This window comes from Python bivittatus, unplaced genomic scaffold, assembly GCF_059951505.1.
Source record: "Python bivittatus isolate LINGU-HERP-01145 unplaced genomic scaffold, Pbiv_v1 ctg000080_np1212, whole genome shotgun sequence".
Lineage (NCBI taxonomy): Eukaryota > Metazoa > Chordata > Lepidosauria > Squamata > Pythonidae > Python > Python bivittatus.
The window spans coordinates 19,902,390-19,924,990 of NW_028277035.1; the positions used below are offsets into that span (position 1 = coordinate 19,902,390).

General features: G+C 37.0%; 1 protein-coding gene across 1 annotated transcript in view; it reads left to right on the forward strand.

The window, feature by feature from the left end:
• The first annotated feature begins 4,645 nt into the window (after nucleotides 1-4,645).
• The window catches only part of DOCK2 (dedicator of cytokinesis 2), a 292,346-nt gene continuing 274,390 nt past the window's right edge, over nucleotides 4,646-22,601 (forward strand). Inside the window, exons 1-6 of the mRNA XM_088133619.1 lie at nucleotides 4,646-4,843; nucleotides 12,136-12,219; nucleotides 16,913-16,953; nucleotides 18,046-18,101; nucleotides 19,319-19,415; nucleotides 20,734-20,882. Of these exons, the coding sequence (XP_087989745.1) occupies nucleotides 4,804-4,843; nucleotides 12,136-12,219; nucleotides 16,913-16,953; nucleotides 18,046-18,101; nucleotides 19,319-19,415; nucleotides 20,734-20,882 (467 nt within the window). The 5' untranslated portion in view covers nucleotides 4,646-4,803. The remainder of the gene's footprint in view (nucleotides 4,844-12,135; nucleotides 12,220-16,912; nucleotides 16,954-18,045; nucleotides 18,102-19,318; nucleotides 19,416-20,733; nucleotides 20,883-22,601) is intronic.

The window sequence follows — 22,601 nt, forward strand, 5'->3', positions numbered from 1 at the left end:
AACGTTCTTAATTTGACAACTATTTGAACTGTATAAATCAGCATTTCTCAAGCTTGACGACTTTGAGATCTGTGGACTTCAATTCCTAGAATTCCCCAGCCAGCAAGGCTGGCTGAGGAATTCTGGAAGCTGAAGTCCACACATCTCAAAGTTGCCAAGCTTGAGAAACAATGGTATAAATGTTTGAAGACATAATTCACTTTGAATGAAAGTTTGTGGAAGTGATGCTGCAAAGCCGTGCTCTTTCTAAAGTCTAAGTGGAGTATCTGCTCTGCCTTATGCAGATAAAATTCAAGGGCTAAGACTGGCAGGGCAAGAACCAACAAGTTCCCAGGCTAGAGAGAATTATATAAACATAACCTAGTTGTCTCTTGGGGACATTAAGAGACCAGCCAAGCATCTGTTAACTTGGAAGTGCAGGAGGAAAAAGCCTAGAGATTCTAACTTAGTTGTCTCAGGTAATTTTTATGTCAAGTAATGCCAGGTGCTGAATAAGGGACTGGGTGTCTGGAGAGCTGTGATATCCTTCCAAGTTTTTATGTGGTTTTTGTATACACTGCTCTTACCAAATTGAGATACCCAATCAAGGTGGGAGTAGCCATACGACTATGCTTTATGGAGGCAAAATGTATCATCTCTATAAGGCAAAGGTACTCCATTACGATGTTAGAGTATAATCAGGGATATCCATGTCATGGAAACAATGGTGCACGTATAGAGATCGGATTTTATTGCACCTAGTCACACCACCATCTGGCATTTTTGATATTTGATTGAATGTCCAAATCTTTTGGGTAGAATATTGATTTCAAAGCATTGCATTACTGAGAATTTTACCTGTTTAGATAAATTAGATTGTAGTCCATCTGTAATAGTATAAAAGAAAAACAACAGCGTGAGCAGAATACTGTACAGTGCAATAACATTAAACCTCTAAAAGAACATTCTACAAAAAATGTGAGATCTAGTGTATAAATCAAGCATGAGCTATGATGATTACAGAATAGTAGGTATGCATAATTTAATGGGAAACTTGGAATTGCTTGAATTTGGAATTAAGGTGAGAATCCAAACCAATCCTATTCTGTCGTCACAATCACAAATTGTAAGTTAGGCAGTGAAGTACTAGGAATACAGTATGTATAATTAAAGTGTGTTTTTTCCCTCTAACCAAAAATTTGCCAAGTACAATCAAAGATTGTATTCCTTTGAAAGAGATGGAATCTGAAACAAAATGCAGAGTTCACAAAACTTACCAAGTGGTGTTGTTTTCATTCAGGATATTCTGTTTTCTGTTCCCTTTCAGCAGTCAGTATTCTATCCTGATGCATTCTGAGCAAGTTTTGTCTTCAATCAGCTAATTGTGGGGGAGTTGGGCGGTGATATAAATTTGATTTATAAATAAATGAATAAATAAATTTTATGGCAAGTTTATTTTTCTTGCCCATTCATATTCTGGGCAATTTTTAAAATAAACACTGCTCTTTCAAATATATACTGGTTATATTTAAGTTAAACCCTTGATCCTGGGTCAAGGAAATAAGTTTTGACTGAGAAGAAAAGGCCCTATCCTTGACTTTTTTTTCCCCCTTCCAGGCTTCCTTTGGTATATATGGAAAATCGATGATGAATAAATGTACAGTATAAGGAATGTTTGTGGTGACATTAGAGGTGTGTTTCTTGGGTATGAGAATGTGTGTGTACTTCTGTTTGCAGAAGATTGCTTACCTGAAAGGGAATGGATGTGTATGCATATATGGTAAACCAATGAGAAATGAGCTGTAATCTATTTGCTGCAAAAAATTGAAATAGCACACTGACAGCCCCACTAGGTAGACCAGACCATGAAATCAACTCCAAGGGAAGGCTAAAACTGTTTTTATTGATTGGCTGTAATAATAGAATTGTGCAACTCTGATTGTGCTGTAGCTCCTCCTCATAGTTCAGTGAATTAGGGAGTTGTCTGCTTGAGCTGCTTCCACATGTTATCTGGTTCTTCTAGACCTTAAAAATACTTTAGACCCTTTTGTCCAGGCAACAGCTACTGCTTATCTTTGCCAAGATCATCTTCCTTACTCTACATACAACAGTAGCATATCAGAAAGTTACTTAAGCTGCAGTATGTGAAACATCTGAAAGTATATCACATAGAAGACCTTTCTGTTCCAGAGTGCAAAGCACAGACTAACAGGAAAATAGATTCCAGTTGAACGTTAATAAAAACTTCCTAAAAACAAGAGCAGTTCTACAGTAGAACCAATTGCCCAGAGATGTTGCACTTCTTTATTGAATGTATTCAAGCACATACTTCATTGATTTAATTTAAGCCATATATGTTTTAATTTGGGTTCCTGCACTGAGCGGGAATGGCCTAAATAGCCCTTCCAACACTAGGATTCCATGATTTTATCTTATATCCTCAGGATATTATGAATAGAAAAGTCAAAGAGTGTTTCATTTTCTGTTGTAGTTTATTTTGTTTGAGGTTGACCTTATTCCATGACGTGAGCAAGCGAAATCTCACTGATTGTATTTCCCTAAGGATGCTGATAATCTCCCTCTTCAGTGGCCTCCTTTTGTCTCTACTTGACTATGCATTCATCCTCTGAGGGTAGTAGTATTAACCTCAGAGTGGTAACCAACCTCACTCGATTAAATTTAGGGAAGTGTAAGAAAATATTCAAAATAAACATCCTTGATATACATTGGAATCTGGGTGGTAGTGGGGCTACACCTTCTTCCATGATCAGCAGGACCTCTGCCCCAGTGCCAGCCCTCCAGGAATTCCTACTGGTAATATACCCTTTGTACTTTCTCTTCTCCCACATACTTCTTACCTGAGATGGAAGGAACAGAATTCCCACTGAATTCTCAGGTCCAGATCTCCTGCAAGTTCAATGCAATCTATTGCCCCTTTCCATATATCCTGTTAACCTAAAACTAGTAGTGTAAATCCAATTGACCAGCCTTTGAGTGCCCTGGGAATCCAGATCACCCCTGGAATTTAATTACTTAAAAGTATAGTTTGGGAAAAATATAAAAAGGGAAAGCAAGGGAATGGCAATGAATTGTAGTAGAAAACCAAAATAAAATGCTAAACCAGACTACTGGATTGCCCATTTGATATATATATAATAAGCCTTGACATCAAGCTTACTCTATTGGACTCTAGTTTCTTGAAATAATGGAAAGGTAAGAAACAAATCATACAGGGGATTATGCTATGTTTAATGCTGTTTATTCTGGCTAATGGTGATTGGCAGCCAAGGGACAATAATCCAAAAAAGGAAAGTGTATGGAAAAGGAAAAGTCCGTTAATGTTAGCAATCACCAACTGAATGTGAGAAGTAGGATAGAAATGACTAGTATTGCCTTGCCAAAGAATCATATGAAGTAAAAGAGGTGTTGACTTGATATATGATTGTTGACCAATTAGGAAATAGAGAGTATCTGATATTCTGGTCAATTAAATGGAAGATATCACAAGTTTTCTAAAAGCAGTGCTCCGACACTGTTAATGTTTCTAATATTCATGTGACATGTTAATATCTTAAGTTAGATTTTGAGGAAATGCCAGTGTGCTGTTTTGGAAACCCAAGTAAACAAGGAATCTATGCTCTGTATTGTAAGATAAACAGATTTAAAGAGATGTTAGCCGTATTTCACAAGACACCCATGGTTCCCTTAACCATGGTTTACTCAGTTGCCTTCATTTGCACAACACTTTGAACTATCATCTTAACTATTCTGGTTGGGTTCACAAAATATGAACCACAAAGTAACTAATTGCACTTTAGCCTTTTTGTTTTGAAGGGCATGGAAAAATAACCCTTAAAGCCAGATTCAGATGATGCATTTACCATGGTAATGAATTTACTTGAAACAAACCATGGGTACAAACTGGATTTAAGTATCTTAACTTATAATGTCAGTACATGCATTATCCAAAGCCATGGCTTAGCATGTGGCAAGACTCTGCTATCTATCAAAAGGAATGTTAATTTCACGACAGTCCTGAGTTATATGAAGTCCAATCTGATTGTGGCAACACAGCTTCTCCTTCGTTGCTCTCTTTAATTATAACATCAGCTCTGTTTCTGAGGGAAGATATAGATGGTGGGCTGAATTTGTGCAGTAATCCATGATACCTATTGATTATATCAGTTAAGGTATGCTGGTAGAAAGCTAAGTCACTATTGCAACCACTTAAAGCAATCCATGCATAATTCTTCCATAGCATTTGAAAGTTGTCTATATAATGGAGCAGTGTTTGGAAGATTTAGGTGAAGCTGTATAGTTTCCATGGCAGAGGAAGCATCTTCTTGTGTGAGCTGCTGGCTTACATCACAGTCTCTAGATTATTAGATACTCATGTAAGTTATTTAAAGCAGAAGTTGACTGTCATAGCATGATCTGACAGAGTTGCCATTTCCAGATAGAATTATTGTGATGCCCACAAATGATTAATTGTAGAATGTATCTCTGATAGGCTTTGTACTGGCTATAAAGCTGCATGATTGGCTTAGTCTGGAACATGACTTGGACAGACTTTTCTGGTGCCCCCGTCATTCTTTTCTCAAGCAAGGCATGCACATCTAAGTATCACTTTCATTTAGTGTAAGAACCTTTGAGGAGAGTGCGCAGACAAAAAGAGGAAGGAAGAAGAGGAACAGTGAGAAGGACACAGCCCGAACCTGCCATTGCAGCAGCCAAAGTTGCCTTGTGATTCATTTGTTTTAATCTGGGAACGCTCCATTCCAGCTAGCCATTCTGAATCACAGCTTCCAGCTGGACTCATTAGGAATGACTCGTTGGCAGAAAAGTGAAAAGACGACTGGAGTGGGTATGTATCCTGCAGCCTCTTCTCTAAGCATGTCTTTCTCCAGAGGGTAGGTAAAAATGCCAAAATGGCTGAAAAACACTTCTTTAAAAACAGAAGCGAGCAGGTTTTCCTAACTGGGCACCTTCCAGATGCATTGAATTAAAATTCTCAGAATTTCCTTTCAGAATGGCCATTGGTAGCTGAGACTTCTGGGATTGTAGTCCAGAAGGCTTCAGAAAGACTGGGAGAAGTGTTTTGTGGTGATTGATAAAGTTCAAATATGCATATTTAGAAATAAGGTTGTTTCCAAACACTCTTCAGTTTGAGCTGTTCTTTGAGCCTCCCAAAGACCTTTTTGTGGAAATCATTCAATTGACATTAGCTTTCAAATTTAAGCTATCAAAATGAAATGGAAGAGTTGGCTAACTTTTTCTGAAGTTTCAGCTTAACCATATAGGCAGGAAATAATAAACTTTTTTTTTTAGAAACAAGTTATGTGTATTGGTACAGAGACTTCTTTAAAAAAACAACTGCAGTCTACTGTTTCTAGTAGATTTGACTCTACTTAAGTGGCAGTTATTTAGAAGAGTTAGTCTACCTTCTACAAATTCTCCTTATTGGCTGATATTGTTTGTGCATTTTCTAGTGGTGGTGTAATTACATTCCATGCCAATCTGGTAGCAGCGTTAAGAGGATTTGCATCTGAGAAAGCAGGAAAAGAACACAGCTGTATGTTGAACATTTTGTTTTGAAACCCAGCTCAGTGTCTGCAAAGGATCCGAGTTTCATTCTCCAGCACTGCCATGTTGAAATTCTAGAGAGTTGCTGAAAGTCAGGGAGCTGATTTTTGTGGTAGATCTCCATAAATCAGAGATGGAGAATCACTTCATTCAGACGGGACATGACCATAGCTCAGTGTTCCAGGGTGGCTTTCCCACAGATAGATCAGTAGAAGGTAGACTTGAAAATGGACTCAGTAGCAGAGGTTATTTCAAAACCATTGTTGGGTGGGGTTTATTTTGTGAGCCCAGCAATGATATTTTCTAACATTCTACCCTGCAACACCAGAAACAAGTTCTCTTTCAAGTTAGGTGCATCAAATACAGGGGCAAGTGTCAGTCTGTGAGTAAAGGGTCTCTTATTCTGGGAAGCATCTCAGGCCCATTATCTGAGTTTTTCAATCCACACAAGATCTTCCCCAGCTCCACTTTATTCTCATGGCTGAGATAACATGGAGAACCTAGAGCCATTCAAACCTAGCCTCATCCTGGGTAGTCTGGATCTTTATGCCTTGCTCCTAGAGAACAGGAAGGGAAGAGTGTCACCATAGGAGCCTTGAGAAACTTGTGTCCATAATAGTGGACTGGACCTTTCAAAATGTTATACACCATAATATTTGTTAAGATATATATTAAAGCATGAAGAAAAATATATTTTATTCAAGGAAACAATGGGGTACTTTGTATTGTGTATCACTGCTTTGACTTTTGTAAAACCTAAATTATATAATCCAGTTAAATTCAGTACTTGGAAAAATAATCAGTCCTTTTTAGCTCTAGTGAAAAACTAATGACATTTAAAGCATGTAAATTTAAAATTAGCTGTCTTGAACATCTTCACCTGTAATAGTAGCAGGGGTAGTAGTTATTATTATGGTTATTATTATTATTTATGGTTGTATCAACTCAGTTTTCAAAGGTCAATTTGAAAAAGGGCCAAGACTCTGTAATTTTAATAACTAGTCAATCACATATTAGCTGAAAATATTGTGCAAACCTTCCCCACGTAGTTAGGCTATGGCTCCCGTGGTTGTGCAAACCAGGAAAAAGTGATGATGGTGATGATGATAATGATGATAATGGTGATGATGAAGAAGCAGCAGCAGCAGCAGCAGCAGCAGTTCATTTAATGAAAGATAAGCGAGTTGTGTGAACACAGCTTTAGTCTGTCATCCTTATCAGCATCTCTGACCTCAGGCATTTAGAACTTGATGATGAAGCAATGATAGATCAGTAGTAAGCACCACAAACGGAAGTTGTGGGACCTTTGCTGCAGTCTAGGGTGGCAATGAGAACTTTCTAGCCTCCTTCCTTCAGTACACTGATGGCTTTTATTAAGACTTTGTCTAGTGGTCCCTGCATCCCATTCCTAGGCCATCAATTATCTGAACAGGGAAGACAAGAGAGGGTTCAGCTTGTAAGGAAGGCCATCTGCTCAGCAAAGAAAATTTGTGTTGCTTCTTCACCAACCTTTTTTAGCACATCCCTGACTAAGTGCATGAACTAGGGCTGAATATTGAAAGGAGTGACTCAGGAGACTACAGCACTTAATATATGATGCTCCTTTTGTGAATTGAATCCCTGCTTTTGAGTAAGCAAATGGATAAATATTAATCAAGGTTTCAAGACATATAGGAATGTGTGGCAGGTAACCATTCTGTCTAGCTAAATTGAATCCTTCTTCCACAGCATGGAATGCAACACACTTTATTTAGTTCAGTCAATAGTGTAGATCCAAAATGTCCAGTGTAGTTGAATTCAGTTAATTCTTCCTTGCTGCCCTCCTTCTCCTTCCAGTATTTACTCCTACACCATTTCCAAAAACCCCTTGCTGAGAAAAAGAATTGCATAGAGCTCCTATTTCCATGGATATAGCCAGATATAAATTGCTAGTAAGCCAACATTGAAACTGGGATCAATATATTTGATTCAAGCTAAGAACAAAAACCACAGCACACAATGATATTGACAATAGGAATAGCAACTCCAAGCATCAGTTATTGGTTAGAATTCAATTTGCGCTTTATGTATTGCCAGCACCTTGGATTTTCACAGGTACTGCTGGGCATCATTGCTATGTTTGTAATTTATTTACATACTTATATGGCCGCCTATCTCATATATTAATTCTAGGTGCCTCACAACAATCAATAAAAGCAAAACTACCCTTTCCCAAGGTGCCAGACCAAACAGCTTCCCAACTCAACCCCCATCCTAACCCAATGCCTGGGAGAAGACCCAGTTCTTCCGCATCTCTGTGCCATGCTGCAGGTTTCCTTCCTCCTTAGCATATATAAAAATGCCTGTAATAAGGAATTATTTTGAGAAATAGGCTGCACCTAGCACAGTAAAGTTCCGCTGTCAAGATGGGAAAGATTTGTATAAGCAGGAACATTTCATAATGTCTACTATCTGATTCCTGTGCATGGGACTGTGGTTTGTTGTAAGGTCATCTATAGCCAATGTCTTGAATTTCATAAAGGGAGCCTGGAATAATGATAATGACCATCAGTAGGAATTAACAGAGAATATGTATTCACTCTGGAATGGTAAAGTAAGGGAAATCAATTAGAAAACTAGCATACTCAGTCTTTACATACTGTAGCAAGAAATAATAAAATAAGCTCAGGAGTAGAAAACATCAGCAGTTATACAGAGAACTATGAGCTTAACTTGGGGGGATCCTAAACTACTGGGGGGATCCTAAACTACAGATACTGGGGATGCAGGGATTTCTTTCTGCAAATCAAAGTGCAGTGCTTAAAACATGTTGGAGTGACTAATATTTGGCCAGCATCATTTATGCATAACCTTTATGTCTGAAAATGAACTATAGTGCCCACACTTGTCTCTTCTTCCAAAGTAAATCAAGGAAGGACACATTCTGTGCTCTGGAGTCTGTGCTCTGTTTCACTCATTTAATAGTAATGCCCATGATGAGTGCTGTATCATCTTAGGTTAATGCGTAAAGCTTATTGGTTTAAAAAACCTCTGTTCCATTTGTTAGAAGAAGAGTTGGATTTACATAAGCAGATAAGAAGAACATTAACTGATAGATTTTAAAGATCATCTTTTTTCATTTGGCTTTCTGTATTCATACATAGCAATTCACAGTGTAGGTTTCAAACAGCATGAATCTCTTTCTTCTCTGTCCTTTATCATTTTTAAAAATCAGATTCACAGTAGTATCAAATGACTTGGAAGGACTTCAACTGTCAGTTTCCACTTACTCAAAACACATCAAGGCAGCAAAACCACTTCCTTTGTCAGTTGTTTGGATGTCATCATGGTAAGGCACTTTGCTAAGGTGCCATCAGCAAGCAAAGAAGTGTTATTCTATTAAGGCAAAATTGCTAAATTTTGAATATGAAGTTCTACACTGCTCTCTTCCTGAAACAAACAAAACCCATCCTGGTGATTACAGGATAGAAGGTATGCTTACTTCCTCATACCTACTTCATGAAATTGTTTTCTTTAAGAACAAAAATGGAAAAGAAATAGACAAAGAAAGATGAGTGTAAGGTTAAGGAGGAGACCGTCTTCAACACTGGTTGGAAGACTGAATTCTATACAATAAATGAGCACTATGCAGTTATCTGTGTGCCAGCTTTCTCCACCTGGTGCCTTGCAACTACATTAACCAGCCAACTGGGAAAGTCTGTGATATATTTTTTGACGCTATAATGTGATCCGATCATTTAAGTATGTTCTCCCTATTCCTTTAAATGAGTTGACAAATCAAGTGTTTATGGCTGCAATTGAATTTAACATTGAACTATTCAAATCATTACAAAAGGCTTTCCGTTCTATGCCACTTCATATTTTGTCTACAAGAAAGGGACAAAGTCTCTGGGCTTTGGTTACCTGATTCCAACCATCCAATCTTTGATTTTTAAGTATAAAAACTGCAAAAATTTGAAGGGCCCTAGTATGTTTATTTATTTTTAAATTTTATTTATTTATTTTAAAATTTTATTTACTTATTTATCAAATTTATATAGCCGCCCATCTCACCGTAAGTGACTCTGGGAGATGTACAACAATAAAATAAAACAATAATATCAAAACGGTCTTTATAAAAACAGTCATTATAAAATATGATTAAAATTAAAATACTATTAAAAAGTAAAGTATACAAACCACAAAAGGAGAGAATAAGAATATCAACTACATCTACCACAATAGGGGAGCCACCTTAAAATGTTGCCGATTCCCTGAGATCCCCAAACCTGGTGACATAACCAGATCTTGAGGGACTTCAACAGGGATGGAGCTAACTTGACTTTGGGAGGGGGGGGGGGGATGTTCCATAGCTCTAGTAAAAGCAATAGAAACTATACACTAGAGATGGGCCCTGTGCAGTTACGCTGCTTGATTCTATGATCCACTGAGCTGCTGATTTTCAGTGGTGTGATTTTCCATCTTAATTTGCCCCCAAAAGTTCTTTTAAAAGTTTTGTCCCTACCCTGTCATGATGTCAAACACATCCTTTTGGCCCTTGAAGTTTCATTTAAAATAAATAAAATACAATCACCTTCCCCTTGCAATAATATGATATAATAGAAATATAATACAAACAGTCCCCAAAATACCTTCAAGGCTTTTAGGGTGTTGTTGACCTTGAAATTGATTAGGTCCTAGCATATGAAGGCTTTTATTTATTCATTCAATGTACTGTATTCATTCAATTTGATTAATGCTACTGTTTAAAGACTAATAAGCAGATAGTCAGTCTTTTCCTCTCTAACAGATAATTTTCTTGAAAAAAAATAAAGTTAAAAAAAAAAAAGACACAGGAAGCTTAAAAATGAAAGATGATGCTGTCTGGACCCAGAGATGTAATACTGTGAATAAGGCAAGGCAACTGTGAAATAAAAGTCTAATCAAAAACATCCTAATCATTGAACAGTTACTATTTTAATGTAAGAACAGTGAAAATGATTCCCATCATGCTGTAGGAAACAGCTTGATGCAACATGGCTGTAAATAAGTTTTGTTCAATACTCTGTCTGGGAAGCTGACCAACAAAGAGAGCCAAATCTGAGAACAAAATGTACTAACACGATGACCCTAACTGTTGTTACAAGGTGATTATTGTCAATGAATTGTCTTGACTATCTCCTGAAACTGCTTTCTATGGCTTTCTTTCCATATTGGCTAGTGCACTGGAAAGAATGCCAAGACACATATCTGAATGAAATAGGTAGCAAAGAGGAGAATGTGGAACACATTGAATCCATTAAATATGTGACTTGACTCTTTTGGAGAGTTCAGCACAAGTCCACTTATTTCAGACTGAAAGCCCAATTTTCACTTGGGAATGAATCTAAGTCTTGCTTTTGCCCTTGGCTGGTTTAATAGAACTTGTGGAGGTTTTGTTTCACAAGTGGTACAGTTATGCCCCAAACTTAGTATGTCATCTTTTTGGCTCATGTTAAAGTGTTTTGTACTAGCTGAAAACACTTTTGTTCATGAAATGTGGATGCCTGATTTCTGATGACACATTTTTCCTTATCGAAGTGCAGATTTTATTCCCCAAATAGCTCTCTAATTATACCTTTCTGAGCCCAGAGACTCCTTACTTGTATTTGCCATTTAGCACATGTATTTCTTCTTTACATTTCAGGGGTAGCTTTCCAACTGCAGGACAACCAAATAAACCTTTTCATGCAGCTTTGGTTCCTTTTCATATAGAGTTGACCTAATTTGACTGAAAATGGTGACTTTAAAGTGACTTCTGTATCCCGCATTGGCCTGTTTCAGGTGTAATACTAAACTAGGGTTTCATATCAGTGTCACAGTTTCTCTTTTTCCTCTGTTCTTTGACACTATCGTGAGGACAGCAAAAGTTTTTTTTTTTTTCCTTCCATGTGAAGCTGAGGGTAATACTTGTTATGTCCAAATCCAAAGAAGTCAACCCATCATTCATCATAATTCAAGGCATGGTTTGTTTCCCTCAGCCAGGTGCAGGCAGGTTTTGCCTTTATTTTCAGGAGATGAAGAAGGTGGTGGTGATGATGGTGGTGGTGATGATGATGATGATGATGATGATGTTGATGATTTGTCCTGTGGAGAATGTGGCTAGTGAAACAATGACATCTCCAAAGGATGCAGTGCCAAACTTTTTGTTGCTTTTGAGAGATGGCTGAAGGATTACTCATTGTCCTATTCAAGCATTAGGGAAAAAGTGCATTTAAAAGTTATTGAGCGGTTGCTCAATCTGAAGGCGAGACCTTGGAGAATTCTAAGTGGCTTATACCAGATGCAGTTTGTCTACTCCTCCCCAAAGTGATTAGTTAACACTAATCATCATTTTCAGTTGGATAAAACAACTAAGGGGTTTGGAAACAGAAGTGAGCTCTTGCAAGCTCTTTCTTACAGTTAATTCAGAGAAGAGAGGAGAGGGTGCAAGCAAGCCTGTGGCTTATTCAAGCTCTTTTTCATAGTATTAAATGGAATACTACCATTTGAAAGTAATCCATTTAAAATATAAACTTGTTTGAATTCATGACATTTTATTCTGTATTTTCACAGCAATATACAATTTCAAAGCTACACAAGTGCCCCAGATATCACTACAGATTGGGGATGTGGTCCATATATTGGAAGACTATGAAGGTAAAAAGAAATCTATCTATCTATCTATCTATCTATCTATCTATCTATCTATCTATCTATCTATCTATCTATCTAGTACAGTACTTTTCATATTGTTATGGCTTTGCTTCATTACCTTGAGTTTGGTGCAGATTTCCTGGGACAATGTGCTTATGACTTCTTTTCCTCAAACCATGGCTTTCTTGCTTTTAAGTACTGTACATCTGAGGTGAATTAACATGGTCTCACTATTGTTTAAGCCAAAATTGTGATATGACTATTTGAATGTGGAGTACAAGTAAAGCTAATTCTTATAAGGAGTAACTATTTAATGGAGATTGCTTGGAATTGCAAATGTATATGCCACTCTCACAGGATTTTGAATGGGGTGCACACTAGTCCAGTGTATTTCTGCTTCTCCCCAAAATCCATGGTGGGGAAGAATATGACTTACATTAACATCTATAGGATGTGACTTTTCTTTCACATTAATATATACCAGCCACATTTTATTAAAAAAAAAAATCAAAAGTCCTTTCCAATCCAGCAGTATTTTAGAAAGGAATTATCTAAACAGGGTCAGGACTCTGTCTATCCATCAGCAGAATTGCTCTCTGAAAACATGACATACTGGGACCAAATCTGAAGTGGTAGGGGGAGGGAGAAACCAGGAAAAAAAAGAAGAGTTTGGGAGCATTATATATACTGCCTTGAAATGCACAAATAAAGATGAGATATAAATCTAATTGTATAATAATAAATAATAACGACAACAATAATGCATCGCTATAGAAAAAGCGATGGGCAATTCCATTCTATCTCTGCTTTCTTCTTGGTCTGTTCTGTGCTTCCTAGTTCATATAAACATACAAACCCACACATATGCAACACGAGTAGATATTTATCTATCTACACACACATGTAAGTGCAATATTTATTTCTTTAATTTATTTATCTATCACATTTATACCTTGCAGCAATCATACACTGTTACTTTAATACACAGAAGAAGATGCTGATGCTTTCTATGGCCTATGATTGTAAAGGGGTTGAAAGAATTCCAGAAGCTATGTTCTGCATGCTTTCCCTTTTTTGTTTGTGAATGTATTACAGAAGTAACAGTAATACTATAAATAGAAATGAATTCTCAATATTTGTATCCACAAAGCATGCTTTGTAACTTTTGTAACGCATCATATTGTATAAAACTGTATCAATACGTAAACATTATACCTGTTATTTTGATTATATATATATATTTTTATATAACCAACCAGCAAAACATACTGATGGTTCATATATGCATATTTAAATAGCTGGTAACATAAAGTCAAGAAAGTCCAGTGTCTTATCTTGATTCCTCAATGACTTCTCCAGTAGCGTTTTTGAGTTTTTAAAATAAAGCACCTTTTTTTCAGAGTGCTCCTAATCTATTTGCTTTTATAAAATATATTCTAATAATCTGTCTTGTGAAAACCACCACAAGCATTCTGAACTTTCATATTACATAAGTGTAATGTTACAATGTGATAATTACAGATTCAGAACTGGAACTCAAAAGAAAAGTTCTGGAACAGTGTCACTACTCGAAGATTATCAAAATAGCACAGGATGGATGGATGGATGGATGGATGGATGGATGGATGGATAGATAGATAGATAGATAGATAGATAGATAGATAGATAGATAGATAGATAGATAGAAAAAATGAAGAAAGTGCCTTATATATTTCTTGCCAGAAGAGGTCTCTCTTGAACTACAACATCGATCTAGATCATTAGAAAGTTAAATTCTTACAAATGATTGAGTATCTTAGTAAGTCCAAAATTACTGTCCACAGGCACCATTAACATATCTGTATCTGTATCTCTAACTGTATATGTATCTGAACCCATATCTATACCTCTTTGTCTCTCTATCCCTTGTAGTATGTGTGTGATATAAGCTGGAGAAGAGCACAGATCTTTCATTTAAGCAAAGATACCATTTTCTCATCTGCTACAGAAATTATTTCAACCTGTCCTAATTTAATATTCCTTTCCTATATTATCCAAAATCTTGACAGGCCTCAATTACAAAAATATGTTTAGTTCCTGCTTTTGATTATATCATCTCTATTGTGATGAGTGTGCATCTGAATCTCAGGGTCAAGATTAGGAAAAGACAAAGAACTGGATGCTGAGAACCAGGTTGAATGGGCTGAAGGCTGCAATTATTCCCAACTACACAACAACTTCTTAGCATATAATGTTTGTTATTAACATTTGAACATTTTCAGATATCAATTATTAACACCCCTCATTGTAACAACCCAGCCATGGAGCAACTGGGGTGCTGTAGCTTAGAGTCCTTGAGATCTAAGTAAGTGCCTGTCCTTGGCTTACCCTCCATGTAGGCATATGGACATAAATGGACTCAATCCATAAAACTGATATCTGAAGGAACTGTGTTAGTGCTTTCTGACAACAGAGATGACCTAGCTGTGCTATAACATGGCTATACAGTAGAACTTCAGCCAGTCTCCTATGCCCGGGCTGCTGTTAGTGAAACTCTTCTTAGCTCAGGAGGCTTTTCCCTCTAGGAGATGAAAGTCAAAGCATTTTTTGCTCCTACTGGTAGATTATAGTCCAATCTGACAGGCCTAGGAGGCAAACAAGCATTTGGAAAGGATGCTATGGCACCTCTTGAGTGGCAGATTCAAATAGACATGGGAGCTTTTATTTTGACCAGAGAAAAAAACAAAAACATAAACTAGAAGAGAAATAACCTTGTTACCCTCAGCCCCTAATGTCAGATGATTTTGGATCTCCATCAGGTATACATGAAGCTTATTATCAATATACATCAAGTGACACATTATTATTTTAGGGCGAGGCACTTAAGAAACCAAGTCAGAAGCTTTAAAAATTACATAGTTCAAAAGTAGTTAGAAGGTTTTCCTTCCCTTCATCTGAACAGTGGGAATTCAAGTCAGCTATAAATAAAGGTTCTTGCAGCACATAGGTGAACAATGGAATTGACATTCATAAAATGCAGCAGCAGCCACAAACTTAAATCTCTTTGGAAGGTAAGAGTCATGGAAGCCAGGGTTATCGTAACTAATGAGAAAGATTATGATGGATCAGGACATCTAGGATCAGCAATACCAAGCCTCTCATTACTAGTGGAGGAGAGAGAGAATGAGTTATTGTCTTCATGTTTCCCATCTGGGCTTCTGCTAGGCATCTGGCTGACCATGAGGGTTGGGGAGGGGGAAAAGATGTAGGATTACATAGCTTTTGATTTCATGCAACTTTGGCGCTCTTCTGATCATTTTATGTGTCAAGAAATCACATACCAGTCTTGTTCAAGTGGACACCCTCCAGATGTACTGGATTGCAACTCCCAGAACTTCCAGCTATCAGGTTCAGGTGTATACGAATTTCTGGAGGTGACAGTCCCATGAGACATTTGGATTATTTTTGGATTGTAACTCACCATGAATTTTCCATAGGTCTGGAACAAGGACAATTTATGTAGTAACTTAGTGTCAGTATATTTGAAAAAAAGCAAAAACAAACAAACAAACTCTTGTAGCAGGAAATCCACATTTGGTTCAGAATTGGCTTTATGGGTAGTCCAGTTCAAAGATAACTGGGGAACATGGCTTCTAGAAACATGAACAACTTGTGCTGGTTCTTGAATTCTATTGAATGCCAGAGGTAAAATCAAACACTGATTTCTAGTTTTCAACAAACCCAAGCTTCCATGTGACATCCAATCTTGGAGAATTACTACTCGTTTAAATTCAGGGTAGTGCATACAAGCCAGGTCTGTTTTCAGATGTAACTATAGATCATTGCAATCTTTCCCACTTTCCTGCAAATTTTCTAGGAAAGCAATGTTAAGGGAAATATACAAGTTAAAAGATTCGGTTGGTCCAGAATGCAGTGGCACAGGCAGTTATGGGTGCATTTCACTTTACCCATATTACACCTTTGCTCTGCAGGCTATACTGGCTTCCTGTTTGCTTCTGGGTACAATTCAAGTTAATATGAAAGTAATAAAGCTCTACATGGCATGGAGCCAGAGTATTTGAGGGACAGCCTTACTCCCATTGTTCCTACCCATCCCATTATGTTGGGCAGAAGGGGCATTCTTCAGTCCCATCTATTAGGGATTGTCATTGAGTGGGACCTAGGAAGCGTGCCTTTTCTGTAGCTGCACCTGCCCTCTGGAATACCATACTGCCTGTGGTCAGCTGGGCCTGATTCTGCTCACCTTTTGGAAGACCTTAAATACCTGGATGGGTTTTTTTTACAGGCATGGGGGCCAGGGGAATAATTGAGCCTATGCTATTGGTATATGGTGTCTTTGGGAGCCATTTTGTGTTGATCAGTTGGGAAAGGTGTTTTCATTTTTTTAAAATATAGATGTATTTCTATTGTATATTAATTCTCATTAGCCACCCAAGGTTGAGTTGGTGAGATGAGCGGCCATATGAATGAATGAATGAACAAACAAACCAACAAATAAATTTGCAGCCATAGCAAGGAGGAATCAACAAGCACTTTAATGGACAGGCCAGATTTTGTCTCAGCTATATTGTGGAAATATGCTGTGTTCAGTGAGACTTAGTCCCATGGAAGTGTTTGTGGGATAACTGTTATATAGCAGAAACTATGTGAGGGGACACAATCTAATACAGTGACATGGTTCTGCTTTGACTTATAGATTGGTACAGGGGATACCTTGTCAGACATAAAGAAACTGAGGTGAGTTTATCCTATCATCATCGTCGTCATCGTTGTTATTACTGAAGTGTTACTGTAGTAACTTTTTTTCCCCTTTTGTACAGAGGTAAATATTAAGGAGAGGAATCATCTATAAAATAATGCTATATGTAGACTCTAAAACAAACCCCACTGATTTAATCCCATGTAGGCATGAAGAGGATTACAGTCTGAATCTGTTTTGAGTGGGCAATATTTAAATGAGCAATTTCTTTTATGTATTTGACTTATTTTTTAGCTTTCCTTCAGAAAGCTTCAGTTTCTCAATATTAACAACACTTAATTTATTAATTAAATTAAATTTAAACCATGATTATATACTTAATATTAATTTAGGAGCTCTTTATGCTTTTTATATAGAATTGTATATACATTGTATATATTCCATTTGACTCTCTTAGCTGTTGTGAAATACCATCTAAATGGATATTTGATCTAATGCTTAATTTCAGAATTACTTTCTGAAGTAGGAAAGAATAAAGAAAGGCAAAAAAACTTCAGCTATATTACTCTTCATAACTTCAACAACCTTTGTAAGATCAATCCTTGAATGTTAGATATCAACTAAATGCTGAAAAGAATGAACCTATTTCAAATCCTAGTAAGGTTCCATTACACTATGGTAAACTTAGTAAAACTTAATATAGTATACCTAGTATAGTAAACTTAGAAAAAGAGATGGTGTTATTTACCATAACTGGCAAAAAAACAAAACAAAAAAACCTCTCTTGTCATATCCTTGATTTTTTCAATGGGAGAAGTCAGAAAATGCATGAGTTGTGGGGGAGGGACTGCTGCAACATTTGACCAGGCATGGTCAAATATCAGTGGCAAAAGAAGATAGATGGTACGGGCAGTGCTTAGTGGGTAGTGCTCTTCTGTAAACCTGGCAAAATGTGGAATATTATAATAATAATACAACTGTATCTTGTAGTTCAGTTATTACAGTATCATAACTTCACCAGAACTGGCTTCTAAACCTCTACTTGCATAGCTTTTGCCATTCAACTGCTCAAGGAAGATATATTTTGGGAGATATAACAGCTGCGGTTTTTTCCCCCCCAACTCCAACAGGGAATATTTCCAAAATCTTTTATCCACATCAAAGAAATTGCTGCTGAGAAGAAAAGGTATTACAGACACATATATTTGCTAGATATCTTAACTTATTTTGGGAAAATAAGAACATAGTATATTAGAAATACATCTCAAGAAGGAAGAACATGTTGCAACCAAACTAAACCAAATGCCCCTTCTTGTTCCATTCTGGTTATAATCAATTTGATATACAATTTGGAATCAGATCATGACAATGATGGACAGTAATACTTTAGGGAATTTGTTCTTATAAAAAGGGGTGATAAAGTAACACTTTCTTTTAAAGCTACTAGATTGGTATATAAATATGTGATGTCTTTCAGTTGTTGTAAAGCAAGGTAGCAAAACTGAAACAAGATTAGAGTCTGTCTATTTTTCAAACTGTATGTTCAGATTAAAGCTATCAGGGAAGGTTGTTGTCTCTGAAAGACCACAGAGGCATCTGAAGAGTAGTTGGGGTAGTGCTGTATTACATGAACCTTCTATCTGACCCAAATACAGAGTTCTTATATGAATTCTACCTTTAGATGTAAATAAAATCTCACGCCTTACTTGTGCTAAAAACCCCACATACATTTAAAAATGAACCTCAGTGAAACAGATTTTTATCATGAAATAGAAGATGTACCTGTGGTTAGCAAGCCACATACCATGTAGCTAACTTCACTCAATATGTAAAGTGAAAACAAGTAATGTTATTGCCTAGCATGATGGCTTGGTTCATACAACTTGCTAAGTCATAAGTGAATGGAACCTGTATTTGCAGACCAGTAATTGATAGGCATACACTTGGGAGCATCTATTCTGACCCTATTTGGAAGTCCAAAAAGCATGAGAAGGTATATGAAAATCATGTGGTTAGGTAAACAGTAGTCTAGAATTGCAGTATTTCCATTTAAGCAAGGCCTGTAACACAGTTCACCAGGCTATCTCTCCAAATTCTATCTCTTTTCTGATTACCTGAAGGTAATTTCATTTCTTCATCTCCTTTAGTTCCCGCTCAGCAATGCACTTACAAGCAAATATCCATGGGAAGTATGGGATTTCTAATGTAGAATGGTCTAGTAACCAGAGGAGCCTCTCTGTGGGTCAGTTCAGCATTGTCTAGCTCAAAGTACCTGTCCATGAGGTGTTAGCTATGGATCCAGGATGCATAGCTGACAGTTCCACTTCTGGCTCTCAGTCCAGATGGTTGATTGAATGTAGAATGTTATATACAGTATAATACAGTATTTATCCTTTGGTTCAGAAATGCAGAAAATGTAATACCTGCTGAGATTCCATTGGTACAGGAGGTTACCAGCACACTATGGGAATGGGGTAACATCTGGAAACAACTGTATGTGGTGAGTAATTCTTCCTTTCTTGCAGAAAATTTTATGACTGGCTAGGATGAAGCTTTAGCTGTATTAAGTGCCACATCAGTAGGCTTAGTTATCCACTAGGCCAATGTATTTTGCATTTAATTTTATGAATATATAACTGCTCTGAAAGTGCTAGTAAAGAAGAAATCCCTTCATTGCAGAATTTAGCTTCAATTATTAAAAGGCTGTTGTGTAGCTCCACTTTTGAGTGTTATGTGATTTCAACCTTTGAATGAACTTTAATGCGCCATGCACAAATGCACTGCTAGGAAAAAGTGAAAGCACTGGTGATTTAGAACCTATGACTTTTGCTTATGCAGAAAAACTGCTCTTATATTATTTCTAAACAGTTGGCCTGCTTTTTAATGCATTGCATAACTTGTCCAATTTAATGAATTTTGTGCACCAAAGGATCACACAAGTATAAAGTTTATTTTAAATAAAGGAGGCATCATTTTAAAAAAAAGAAGACAAATTCTAGTATGTTTGCTATTTAGCTTCCATTCTCAATATATTGATAAGAATAGTGAGATTCAATTAATGTTTGGCCACAGTAAACTGCAGTTAAGCCACAAAGCAAAAACCTAGAATATATCTCTTGAACTCATCCTGAAAGATCAGGTTGGGTCCAAAACATTTTGGCAAACCCTTCTGTTTCCTGAATACAAGCAACTGGATTGGCAATTGATTATACTTCAACAAAAAGTTCCTGAAGCAGTAGATTAATTTAAAAAGCATAGGACCAGCTTTTTAGCACACTCAGCTGTCCTCCAAGGGAGCAGAAGGGCCAGGTAGATCAGAAGGAATGAACGATTGGAAAGCTGTCACGACTTTGAATGGTTGTTTCATTTTCTCCAAGGTAGTGCTGGAGGCACGCAAACAATTTTTAGTCAGGAAAAAGTGTCATTATTGTGAAAGGAAAGTTATTCTAGAGTTCCTAGAGAGTTTGATTCCCAGGTCATGTTAAGAAACTATAATCCTTTCACTAGAGTACTGAAGTTTGATTTATGCCAGCTTTTTCTATTATGCAATCATGCTTGTCATCTTACTTCTGTTTTGCATTGGTCCACCTTACCTGCAGTCACAATAAAGCACTGAACATTTTGAATATATACTGAAGTTTATGTTTTTATATTTATTGTATTTTGACCCCCAGGGTTGTTGCAGATTTGGGAAACAGGATTACTTTCACTTACAGAAAATATACTTATTCTGCTGCCATACAGTGGCTGCTTAACCTCAGTGACAAAGGGCATTTGAAATTCTAAATAGCTGAAGTTCAACCTGTTTTCTTTTTCAGGCAAACAAAAAGGAACACTTCCGGCAGGTACAAGCAATGATGTGCGAGTTAATGGAGTGGAGGTCACAGCTCCTCTCAGGGACATTGCCCAAAGATGAGCTCAAAGAACTAAAACAAAAGGTCACTTCCAAAATTGATTATGGCAACAAGTAAGTTCTCATGAGTTGACATGTTACTACCAATCTGTTCCAGACTAGGAATTACCTTGGGCATATTCTAAGCTGAGATTCCTTAGTTTTGCTTACATTAACATTGCTTTTAAGAACACTGTAATAAAATATATGTTACTATTTTCCAGCCAGGAATATTAGTAGAATACTAACAAGACATTCTAAATGTCCTATTATCATAACTGCCACTTACATTTGTTATGCACCTAACACAAAGTCTCCGTCAGGTCAAGCTTACTCTTGGTGACCTTATGAACATGTTCATGTAGTTTTCTTCACAAAAGTACAAAAGTAATTTGTCACTGCCTTCTGGGATGTTTTTTTTTTTTCAATTTTCCAGTCTAGTCTAGTTTTGGGATCTTCTGGTGACCTCCCAATCATGTACTAATCAACTCTACCTAGCTTGCAGATATATGGTGCTGCTGCTATATATTGTGCACCTAAGAAACCACTATTTTCTTCTGCCCTTCTAAGACAAGCTGCTTAAAAAAGAGTTATGAAAGTGCTCAGTGGAAAAACTGATTTTATGATTATATGTTGCTTATATCTTGGGTCTCCTCCTCCTCCTCCTCCTCCACCTCCTCCTCCTCCTCCTCCTCTTTTTTCCTTCTTATTTTGGCTTTGTAGAGTACTTATTTTTATTTTTCTGCCTTGGATCTTGATTTTCTTTTCTTTTTCTTTTTATTATTCTATGCCACCCTGGATCACAGATTGTGAGTGGGATACAATATTTATATAGTAAAAATGTTACACCTGATATACTGCATTTCAAAACAACCATGGAGAAGAAGATAATGTGGATGATAAATATTTCATATCAAAACTTGCCTATACAAGCAGCAAAATGAAGTGCTTGGGTTTGGACACGCTAGAATAAGATGGACTATTACACAGAATGGGGATCTCAGATATTTAACTGGCACCTCATCTAAGGAAAAAAAAAAACCAAGCAGAATGCACATGAGTGTCCTTCATTTATTAGGCAAACTTGGAATAATTTTCAAAAAGTATTTTAAGGCATCTTGAAAGTGGCTTTTGCAAGATGCAGTTGTTTTGCATCTATCACTTCAGATTTCTGCATGTCTAAGTATCTGTGGACTAAAAGATGAACAATGTTTGAAGCAGTAAGTGGTATAAAAAGTAGGAAGGATGTGAGGTGCACAGAGAACAGGCAGATTCTTAAGGGATCTTGGAGAATAAAAGCACTATCCTAATTCACCAGATGGAAGCAGTTAATACAAATATAGAAAGGCAAAGAAACTTGATCAAAAAGCTCACACCTCCTTCAGCCCCTAGGAACTCCTGACAACACTTAAACGGCTCAGGAGCAAGGAGGACTCCATGCAGTTATGCACTGTATCTTTCTAGGCTTGGTCTTCCCAGCAGTTCTTCTAATCCTTTGTACCTTACAGAGCATGCTGTCCTGTTGTCATTCCACATGTTCATGTGCAAAGTAAAGAGTATAAACAAAGATGAGGCAAATAGAAGGGAAGAAAATGTCATCCGGACCCTCATTATGCTGGCCCTTTACCAGGTCAGAGTGATGCCAGTCAGAAACTAATATCTAAGTAAAAAATAGCCATTTGAAAATGGGGAGAATTTGAAGGGAAGCAGGCTAGATTATAAAAGGAAGAAAAAGGAAATAAAACAGCCAGCCAACAAATGTTTCCTGGAACAACTACCTCCTTGAAAAATGAT